This window comes from Chiloscyllium plagiosum, chromosome 31, assembly GCF_004010195.1.
Source record: "Chiloscyllium plagiosum isolate BGI_BamShark_2017 chromosome 31, ASM401019v2, whole genome shotgun sequence".
NCBI lineage: Eukaryota > Metazoa > Chordata > Chondrichthyes > Orectolobiformes > Hemiscylliidae > Chiloscyllium > Chiloscyllium plagiosum.
In genome coordinates, this window is record NC_057740.1 from 40,888,067 (window position 1) to 40,899,600 (window position 11,534).

The 11,534-nt window shown below is 46.2% G+C and overlaps 1 protein-coding gene across 3 annotated transcripts in view; it reads left to right on the forward strand.

The window, feature by feature from the left end:
- Window positions 1-11,534, forward strand: part of LOC122565117 (vascular cell adhesion protein 1-like) — a 23,690-nt gene that overhangs the window by 9,447 nt on the left and 2,709 nt on the right. For 2 of the 3 annotated variants that reach the window (XM_043720748.1, XM_043720750.1), the window contains 3 exons: window positions 1,539-1,820; window positions 4,575-4,850; window positions 10,492-10,767. In XM_043720748.1, coding sequence (XP_043576683.1) covers window positions 1,539-1,820; window positions 4,575-4,850; window positions 10,492-10,767 — 834 coding nt within the window. The remainder of the gene's footprint in view (window positions 1-1,538; window positions 1,821-4,574; window positions 4,851-10,491; window positions 10,768-11,534) is intronic. The other variant, XM_043720749.1, reaches the window with a different exon arrangement.

The following is an 11,534-nucleotide window of genomic DNA, read 5'->3' on the forward strand; positions in this document are numbered from 1 at the left end:
ATGGGTTAGCAAGTTTGCAGACGACATAAAGGTTGGAGGTGTCGTTGACAGTATAGAGGGCTGTTGTAGGCTGCAGCGGGACATTGACAGGATGCAGAGATGGGCTGAGAGGTGGCAGATGGAGTTCAACCTGGATAAATGCGAGGTGATGCATGTTGGAAGGTCAAATTTGAATGCTGGGTACAGGATTAAGGATAGGATTCTTGGCAATGTGGAGGAACAGCGGGATCTTGGTGTGCAGGTACATAGATCCCTTAAAATGGCCACCCAAGTGGACAGGGTTGTTAAGAAAGCATATGGTGTTTTGGCTTTCATTAACAGGGGGATTGAGTTTAAGAGTCATGAGATCTTGTTGCAGCTCTATAAAACTTTGGTTAGACCGCACTTGGAATACTGCGTCCAGTTCTGGTCGCTCTATTATAGGAAAGATGTGGATGCTTCAGAGAGGATTCAGAGGAGGTTTTCCAGGATGCTGCCTGGACTGGAGGGCTTAACTTATGAAGAGAGTTTGACTTAGATCGGACATTTATCATTGGAGAAAATTAGAAGAGAGGGGACCTATTTGAGGTGTACAAGATAATGAGAGGCATAGATAGAGTCGATAGCCAGAGACTATTTCCCAGGGCAGAAATGGCTAACACGAGGGGTCATAGTTTTAAGCTGATTGGAGGAAAGTATAGAGGGGATCTCAGAGGCGAGTTCTTTACACAGAGTTGTGAGAGCATGGAATGCGTTGCCAGCAACAGTTGTGGAGGCATGGTCATTGGGGACATTTAAGAGACTGCTGGACGTGCATATGGTCACAGAAATTTGAGGGTGCATACATGAGGATCAGTGGTCGGCACAACATCGTGGGCTGAAGGGTCTATTCTATTCTGTACTGTTCTGTGTTCCATGTTCCAGGTTCTATGAGACATTTTGCCTCAAAACCTTCATTCTTGTAAACTCCACTGCCTACCATCCTAACTGATCTTTAGCCATCCCAGGAATCCCTCTGGTGGTGGAGGTGATGAAATGGGAGGTGGATTGTCTAGACCTCAGTCCAGGAACAATGGGCTGAGTGGTCTGCTTCATGCCATTTGAAAATTTAATCATAGGTCCAGGTTTTTAAGATGATTCAGTAAAGGATTTGCTAAAGGAAGGATAGTCCAGAGGAGAATACAGAGGAATACATGATGTGTTCATGTCTTTGGAAATGTGGGAAATATTTGTTGCTGAAACATTGAAACTGAGACCCTCTTTAAAAGGGGTCCGTTTATAATGAGACAATTCTATTAATCGGGAATCCCTGTTGTGAAAATTGTTCTTTACAAAGTATCCCTCAGAGTGAGACTCCCTCTTTAAAAGGGGCCAGATTGCTGAAGGATCCCTGATAGAGTGAGGACATTGAAGGTGCAGTTTATGAGACTCCCTCCCTTTTCCACGGCCTGCTACTACATATCTCTTCACATTGAGCTACTCTGTAAGCTCTTCTTATTTCTCTTTAATTATTTTAAAACTGCATCTCTCTGTTGAAATTGTCTCTGTGTTAAATACAGCTGGACTTTACGATGTCTGGATTGAGCCAGTCCAGACGGTGGAACATGCTGGGAGACCTCTGTCTCTGTCCTGTGGTGCGGGAAGTAGCAATGTCCTTACAATCACCTGGAGGAAAGCGGACTCAGGGAGCATGGCCCCTTCCCACTGGAACATCAGCCAGGGAACCAGATATTCAACACTCTACACGGAAAAGCTGGAGGCTGGAGACAGAGGAGTTTATATCTGTGAAATCAGTGATGGTGAAAGCCACACCCAGCGTCAGAGCTCAGTAGAAGTTTGGTGTGAGTGCTTCTAACCTTCCATAAAACACTGTGCGGGCCATTTGGCCCATCATGTCTATGCTGGAGCTGCTCAATTAGTCCCTTTGCCATGTTCTTTCCTATCACTCCTGCGAAGGTGATCACCTTCAACTATTTCCTCCAATTAGTTTTGTACGTTTCTGTTGCAAACCATTTCTAAGGTAATGATCCTAATCATTAGAAAGAGAGAGATGTAATGGTTGGGGGTTTAACCCATTGGTCACCTCACCTCAGGCGAGGGAGAGGTAGGAACCTTCATGGTAAACTCAGCTGGAGTGGGAACTGAACCCACGCTGTTGGTGTCAATCTGGGGTATTGTGTACCAGCCCTCCAGCCAATCCCACCCTCCCCCAATTCAATATTGGTCCCTATAGCACTCTTTGAAAGGGCGTTACATTGCACATATGGTATTAGTCATTACCTTTCACTGGGAAACAAGGATTTTCCTGAAAAGGAGAGAACACTGGGGGATAGGAGAAGGGAATTGGAATGAGACAAACATGACCTGTCACACAGTGGAGATATTTCCCTGGCAGATGGGCGGCACGGTGGCACAGTGGTTAGCACTGCTGCTTCACAGCGCCAGAGACCCGGGTTCAATTCCCGCCTCGGGTGACTGATTGGGTGGAGTTTGCACATTCTCCCTGTGTCTGTGTGGGTGTCCAAAGATGTGCAGGTCAGGTGAATTGGCCATGCTAAATTGCCCATAGTGTTAGGGGAATGGGTCTGGGTGGGTTGCGCTTCGGCGGGTCGGTGTGGACTTGTTGGGCCGAAGGGCCTGTTTCCACACTGTAAGTAATCTAATCTAAGATTCCGGGGATAAGAGATTTCCATTTGCAGCTAGGCCTGTTTACTGACTGCTTTCAAGCACTTCCCTCAAGTTGCCAACTCGGCTTCAGATATCATGGTCAGATCTCCCAAAACCAACTGCCTCACCCAGTGTGAAATATTATGTTAGGATTCTTTTTATCAACTTACTCACAAGCACTCCATGTTTAGTATACCGCATTTCCATTCACTCATTCATAAAACCATATTTTTGTAGTACGTTTTACTCTTACAGGATAAACTAAATGAAACATCCCTGCCAACTTATTGCTGTTTCTTTACACCTTTCAATTCTATCAGCCCCATGCTGCAGGCAGTGTTTAGACCTGTCTTTGAATCAAAGGCCACCTCTGAGTAAGTGTTAATACTGTCACCTACTCAGAACAATGCTGACCCCATCATCGTGTCTCCATAACTCACTCAAAACTATGGAAAGATTAACCTTCTCTCGGGATCTGATTAGGTTGCAGAACATCAAACATTTTCCTCCACTAGTATGTACCTTTAAATACATATTAAATAGGGCCACTACCCCCTTTAAAAAGTTTACAATCAAAACAGAGCTTCTGTGAAACTGCATGCAGGAATTTGTAAGAACTGTCAAAACCAGCAATAGTCAATAAGGTCTCGTGACCCAGCTGTGGGAGATCAGTTTAAAACCCTCTATACTTTTATTTGGTACATGTACAATTTCTCACTTATTTACATCATATAGGTCTAGAATTTTTATAAATATTACTAACTTTAAAGACAAAAGGACGAATGCTTCTTAATTACGCAAGCTCAGACCGGGTAGACATTCCAAACCCATCAGGCGTAACAACCAGTATTTAGAAAGTGTTTAAACTATCTCCTGCTTCCCCAGGACAGATGTCATGTAAACTTGTGTACAATAGGTGACACCATGGTGATAAATCTTAATGTATGTAAAAACTATATATAAAAGAGGCCACTGTGAAACTGTACTTTGGATTCCATTGCTGCCTCACACTGTGCCAGAAAGGGGGCTATTTTCACCACTCACCCACCTGGGTCATTATTGAACACAATTCCACACCCAGTCAGATAGCGCTTCCCACTAACCCATCCAAGATAGTTTTAAAACTATTTTCCTACATTGAAACAGCGACTACACATCGAAAGTACTTAATTGTTTGTGAAGTGCTTGGGGAACTCCCATCAGCATGCAAGGTGCTATACAAATGTAAATTCTAGGAGAAAGTGAGGACTGCAGATGCTGGAGATCAGAGCTGAAAAATGTGTTGCTGGAAAAGCACAGCATCCAAGGAGCAGGAGAATTGACGTTTCGGGCATAAATGTAAATTCTAAGTTTCTTCAACAAAAAGACAGTCTCTTCCAGTCATTTAAAGATTAATCTTCAAATCCTGGAGAGTTGGCAGCTCCATGTCCATACAGTGACTGAAGATTCATGTTCCTAGTTGGTTATTAAACGAGAAGCAGAATCGGGAGACAGTGTGGGTCAGTGAGTCCACCAGGGCCTAAGGGTGAGACAGAGTTACTGTGAGGTGAGTATACAGGGCCAGAAAGTGGGATTGGATCAGAACCAAAGGATCAATACAGCATAGAATGAGGCCATTCAGCCCATTATGTCAATGCCAGATCTCCAAGTGAACACCATTCTCCCACCTTCTTCCCATAATCCCACCCCATCTTTCTTTCCAGTTAACTGTCTAATTCCTTCCTGAATATCTGTGTCAATGTGTATGATGTGATGACTCTATAAGGGAAGAGGCCATGGAAGGATTGGAACAGGAGGATGTTGGACTGGGTGACCGTGTGGGTCAGTGAGCGCACCGGGGGGGCTGGGGGCGAGAGAGAGTTACTGTGAGGGGAGGATACGGGGCCGGCAGTTTTTGGAGGAGCTGATGTGTGTTCCCCGATTTTCAGATGGACCTCGGGATGTCTCCATCGAGGGAGGGGGCAGTGCCAGGGAGAGCGAGACGCTGGTGTTAACCTGCCAGGGAGATGCCAACCCCGAAGCCAACATCACGTGGGGGAGGAGAGAGGCCGGGGGTGAGCAGCTGCGGTGGAACATCTCCGAGTCCCGGGGAAAGTCGGAGCTGAGAATCGATTCCCTGAGGCGTGATGACCACGGGCTTTACGAGTGTGTGGTGGAGAATCCACTGGGGACAGTGAGGCTGGAGGCTCGCCTCAATGTGGAATGTGAGTACATTCACTCCCAGGTTAGAAAGAGAGGCTTCATCATTCCAGGGCCCAGAGAGAGAGAGGACAGCACACAGCTCGGGGGCACACACTGTCCTCAGGAAGAGCCTGGAGAGAATCAAATCAGCGCACAATCTGGTGTACTGTCAGCAATTTGGTCCCTTATTTAAGAAAAGAGTTTATTTCATTGGAGGCAGTTCAGAGAAAATTCACTGGGATGATCCCTGGGATGGAGGGATTGCATTATGAGCAAAGGCTAAACAGGTTGGGACTCGCCTCACTGGAGTTTAGATAAATGAGAGGTGATCTCATTGAAATCTATCAGATTCTTAAGGGGATTGACAGGGTCAATGCTGAGAGGATGTTCCCCTCATGGGAGAATCTAGGTTCATAGGGCACAGGCTCAGACTGATTTCAGACTGAGATAAGGAGGAATTTCTTCTCTGAGGTTTGTGAGTCTTTGGAACTCCTTGCCATGGAGAGCTATGGGGGCAGAGTCCTTGTGTAGATTTAAGATAGATTCTTAATGAGTTGGAGAATCCAGGGTTACAGGGAAAGAGCAGGAAAGTAGACGTGAGGAATGTCAGATCACCGGGATGCTTTTAAATAGGGGAGCAGGCTCGAGGGGCCAAATGGCCTCCTCCTGTTTCTATTCCTTATGGTCTGACAGAAGGAGACCCATAGTGTCTGGTCTGACTCTTTGAAAGAGCTCGCTAGTTAGTGTCTCACTTTCAGCTCATAGAATCCCTATGCTGGAAACAGACCATTCGGCCCAACCAGTCAATGGCCAAGGAGTGGCAGATGGAGTTTAATTTATATCAAGGTGAGGTGTTGCATTTTGGAAAGGCAAATCAGGGCAGGACTTATACACTTAATGGCAAGGTTCTGGGGAGTATTGCTGAACAAGAGTGCAGGTGCATAGTTCCTTGAAAGTGGAGTCACAGGTAGATAGGATAGTGAAGAAGGTGTTTGGTATGCTTTCCTTTATTGGTCAGAGTATTGAGTACAGGAGTTGGGAGGTCATGTTGTGGCTGTACAGGACATTGGTTAGACCACTGTTGGAATATTGTGTGCAATTCTGGTCTCCTTCCTATCGGAAAGATGTTGTAAAGCTTGAAATGGTTCAGAAAAGATTTACAAGGATGTTGCCAGGGTTGGAGGGTTTGAGCTATAGGGAGAGGCTGAACAGGCTGGGGCTGTTTTCCCTGGAGCATTGGAGGCTGAGGGGTGACCTTACAGGGGTTTTTAAAATCATGAGGGGCATGGATAGGATAGATACACAAGGTTTTTTCCCTGGGGTCGGGGAGTCCAGAACTAGAGGGCATAGGTTTAGGGTGAGAGGGGAAAGATATAAAAGAGACCTAAGCGGCAACTTTTTCACACAGAGGGTGGTATGTGTATGGAATGAGCTGCCAGAGGAAGTGGTGGAGGCTGGTACAATTGTAGCATTTAAAACGCATCTGGAAGGGTATATGAATAGGAAAGATTTAGAGGGATATGGGCCAAGTGTGGAAAATGTGTCTAGATTAATTTAGGATATCTGGTCATCACGGATGAGTTGGACCGAAGGGTCAGTTTCTGCGCTGTACATCTCTATGACTCTAAATCCACACCAACTCTCCTAAGAGCATCCCACCAGATTCAGCACCCTACCCTATCCCTGTAACCCTGCATTTAGAGATTAGATTAGATTCCCTACAGTATGAAAACATGCCATTTAGCCCAACAAGTCCAAACTGACCCTCCAAAAAGAGTAACCCACCCAGACCCATTCACCTATCCAATTAACATAGCTGATCCACCTAACCTACACATCCCTCAACATTACAGGTAATTTAGCATGGCCAATCCACCCTAACCTACACATCCCTGGACATTATGGGTAATTTAGCACGGCCAATCCACCCTAACCCTGGACTGTGGGATGAAATCAGAGAACTCAGAGGAAACCTACACAGACTCGGGGAGAATGTGCAAACTCCATACAGAGAGTTGCCCGAGGGTGGAATTGAACCCAGATCCCTGGTGGTGTGAGGGAACAGATGCTAACCACTGAGCCACGGCACTGCCTCATGAAACTCTTGCCTCAAAATTCCTTTTGAAAATTATGATTGAATCTGCTGCCAGCCACCTTTTAGGCAGTCTGTTCCCGACTGCAACAATTCGCTGCATAAAAGCAGTCTCCCCATCTCCCATTCTGGTTCCTTTCCTGATCCCCCTGGAATGGTGTCCCTTGGATATCAACCCTCATGGCTCTGGAGGGTTTCCTCATTATTTACTCAGTTTTAACCCAGGATCATGAATGTCTCCTTTACCTTCTTCACTGATGAACTTGCAGAGCAATCCCAGCATTTCTTGTTTAGAACAGTAGATGGGGCTGTTCTTCACTAGATGCTAATGGCTGAACGAGCAGAAGCTTCCGGAAGCTCAGACAACAGCATCAGGGCATGGAGTGGATGTCCTGGAGTGGGGGAGGAGTGGATCTAGAGTAAGTGAGGATGTGCTGAGGATTTCATAGAATCATGGAATCCCTACTGCGAGGAGGAATTTCTTCTCTCGTGAGTCTTTGGAATCCCTTGCCCAGAGAGCTGTGGGGGCAGAGTCCTTGTGTAAGGCTGAGATCGATTCTTGATCAGTCAGGGATAGAGGGTTACGGGGAAAAGGCAGGAAAGTGGGTGTGAGGAACGTCAGATCAGCCATGATCCTATTGAATGGTAGAACGAGCCCAAGGGGCTGAATGGCCTCCTCCTGTTCCTATTCCATGTGGTCTTCAGGAAGGAGGCCATTCAGCCCATAATACCCATTCTGGCTCTTTGAAAGAGCTATCCAGTTAGTGTCTCACCTATTGTTAAAGTTCACTTCAGAATGTAACTTTAAGAAAGTTCTGGGATTTTTGTATGAAAGAACTAAAACCAACATGCCCATTCTAAAAGATGAGAGACTTAACAAAAAATCCAGGTGTTTTTCAATATATAATTTCAGTTACATCACACTGTAAACGTTTGCTATAAATTCTGTGTCCTATGATCTAATGCTCCACAATCACCTGATGAAGGAGCAGCGCTCTGAAAGATGGTGTTTCCAAATAAACCTGTTGGACTATAACCTGGTGTTGTGTGATTTTTAACTTTGTCCACCCCAGTCCAACACTGGCATCTCCAAATCAAGATTAAACCTTGCCCGTCTCCAAGTGAAGTTAATTCTGTCCCTCAGACTTACTGGCCTGTAGTTTCCTGGTTTGTTCCTATCACCTGTTTTGAATAATGTTCTTACATTAGCTGTCCTCCAGTCTTCTGGCACACCTCCTGTGATGGGGAGGTGCCGTTGGTGTCGGACTGGGATGGACAAAGTTAAAAATCACACAACACCAGGTTGTAGTCCAACAGATTTATTTGGAAGCACTAGCTTTTGGAGTGCCACTCCTTCACCAGATAGCTCTGGAACAGAATCATAAGACACAAAATTTATAGCAAAAGATTACAGTGTCATGCAACTGTAACGATTTATTAAACAAACCGAGATTGCTGTTAAGTTTTTCATCTTTTAGAATGGGTTGCAGGTTTCGGTTCATTAATATGTAAATCCCAGAACTTCTTTTAAGTCACATTCTTGAGATAACTTAATGTTTTATAAACAAAAAGGTGCCTACTCAGCTCAAACAATGTATTAAAGGTGTGAGGTTAGAGTCTGTCTGTACATTAATCTTGAGTCAGACTGGTTCTGTTTCCAAAGTAGGAGATTATAAAATGTCACTTGGATTGACTGCCTGTAGTTTGTGTGCTTTTTGAGCAAAATAGAATGTATCTCCAAATACAATTCTGCAAATGCAAATTCACCTCATAGACTTATAGGTGTGTGTGTGTGCATAAGAGAGAGAGAAAGAGAGAGTGCGTGCATGTGAGTATGACTGCACGTGAGAGAGTGTATGTTTGCACGTGTGCGTGCTTGATAGTGTGTGTGTGAGAGAGATGGAGTATAAGCCTGTGAGAGAGTGTGTGTGCGGGTGAGAGTGTGGGGTGTGTGTGTATGAGTGAGAGTATGTAAGTGTGTGTGTGAGAGAGAGAGAGTGTATAGTGTAGTGGGGTCACCTTTACTGTGACATGAACCCAAGTCCCCGGTTGAGGCCATCCCCATGGGTACCGAACTTGGCTATCAGCCTCTGCTCGGCCACTCTGCGTTGTTGTATATCTCAAAGTCTGCCTTGGAGGATGGTCACCCGAAGATCCGAGGCTGAATGTCCCTCTGTGTCCCTCACCTCTTGTGGCCAGAGTGAAATGGACAATTAATGTCAGGCCCCCTGCAATCTCCTCCCATCTCATCTGGGCCTGGCGATTTCTCCACTCTCCAACCTGCTCAAACAGCTAATCACTCCTTCCTCTCAATTCAACTAATTCCTTCAAGTATATCAGTCATGGAAAGGCTGAGGTTGGTCTCTTTGGAGCAGGAGATTTATCTGGGGTATATGAAATTATAATCTACCTGGTGGAGGTGGTGAAATGTAAGGGGTCACCCAATTATGAAAGAAATGGGGAGGATTGTTATTCTCTGAGGGGAGTGAATCTGTGCAATTCTTTACCAGAGAAGGCAGTTGAGGTTGTGTCGTTAAGTATATTCAAGGCTGAGATAAACAGATTTTTAATCAGTAAGGGGGGAATTGAGGGTTATAGATAAAAGGCAGGAATGTGGAGTTGAGGATTATCAGATCAGGAATGATCTCATTGAATGGTGGAGAAGACTGGATGGGCTGAATGGCCTACTTCACACACATTATGAAGGCGCTGATTTCTGGGGAACTCACTGGCTGAAAGGTTGCTCAATGTAGAAATCCCTCATCAGTACTTAAACAAATCACAGAATCCCTCCAGTATGGAAATGGGCCAGTGGACGTTTGCCCGAAACGTCGATTTTCCTGCTCCTCGGATGCTGCCTGAACTGCTGTACTCTTCCAGCACCACTAATCCAGAATCTGGTTTCCAGCATCTGCAGTCATTGTTTTGACTGAAATGGGCCAGTCAGCCCATTGAGTCAACACTAAGCCTCCAAACCCACTCCCCTCCCCTATCCCTGTACCCTACAGCCAATCCACCCTATCATGCCCATTTTTGGACTGTGGGAGGAAACCCGGGGGGTGCAAATTCCTCACAGACAGTTGCCCGAGGCTGGGATCGAACCTGGGTCCCTGGGGCTGTGAGGCAGCACTGCTAACTGCTGAGCCACCGGGCCTGCATAGCTGTATCTGCACCCAAAGCCCTGTAACCATCAGCACCAAGCACAGGAAAGTGGGATTTGATTGGAATCAAACAATTGATTCGGTGTACAATGAGGCCACTTGGCCCATTCATGTCAATGCCAGATCTCCAAGTAAACACCATTCTCCCACCTTCTTCCCATAACCCCACCCCATCTTTCTTTCCAGTTAACTGTCTAATTCCTTCCTGAATATCTGTGTCAATGTGTATGATGTGATGACTCTATAAGGGGAGAGGCCATGGAAGGATTGGAACAGGAGGATGCTGGACTGGGTGACCGTGTGGGTCAGTGAGCGCACCAGGGGGGCTGGGGGCGAGAGAGAGTTACTGTGAGGGGAGGATACGGGGCCGGCAGTTTTTGGAGGAGCTGACGTGTGTTCCCCGATTTTCAGACGGACCTCGGGATGTCTCCATCGAGGGAGGGGGCAGTGCCAGGGAGAGCGAGACGCTGGTGTTAACCTGCCAGGGAGATGCCAACCCCGAAGCCAACATCACGTGGGGGAGGAGAGAGGCCGGGGGTGAGCAGCTGCGGTGGAACATCTCCGAGTCCCGGGGAAAGTCGGAGCTGAGAATCGATTCCCTGAGGCCTAATGACCACGGGCTTTACGAGTGTGTGGTGGAGAATCCACTGGGGACAGTGAGGCTGGAGGCTCGCCTCAATGTGGAATGTGAGTACATTCACTCCCAGGTTAGAAAGAGAGGCTTCATCATTCCAGGGCCCAGAGAGAGAGAGAGGACAGCACACAGCTCGGGGGCACACACTGTCCTCAGGAAGAGCCTGGAGAGAATCAAATCTGTGCACGAGGAAGCTGTTCAGCCCATCTTGCCTGTTCTGGCTCCTTCAAAAGAGCAAAACCATTCGTCCCACTCCCTCTGCTCTTCCCCAGAACCCTTAAAAGTTCCTTCTCTTTTTGAGTGTTTGTACAATTTGTTTTTGCATATTATTCTGGTGAGACGTAGAAACAGAGACAATAGGAGCAGGTGTGGCCTTTCAGCCCTTATCGCTTTACTTTTCTACGCAGTCTCTAAAGGTCATGCATAACCTCTTTCACTTTGTTTTTGTTTTTTTCACAAATACCTTCTTCATAAACAAATCTTTATGGTCACAAACACAGTTGGGTTCTATGCAGTAGCATATCAAGGAAATGAACATTGGAGTTTGACTCTATCCAAACAAACCAAAGGTATCTCTCCCTTGAACCAGACTATACTGACCTGTACTGGGGGCATCAAGAGGGTCTTATAACTGAACGGACCCCCATTTAACTTTTTCAACTTTGTTTCTTTTACTACTTGTACCTAAGAAGGCACAGTGTGTGGCAACATTATACACTTTTCACTGTACCCCTGTGCATTCCTGATGAAGAGCTTATGCCCAAAATATCGACTCTCCTGCTCTTCAGATGCTGCCTGACCTGCTGTGGTTTTCCAGCGC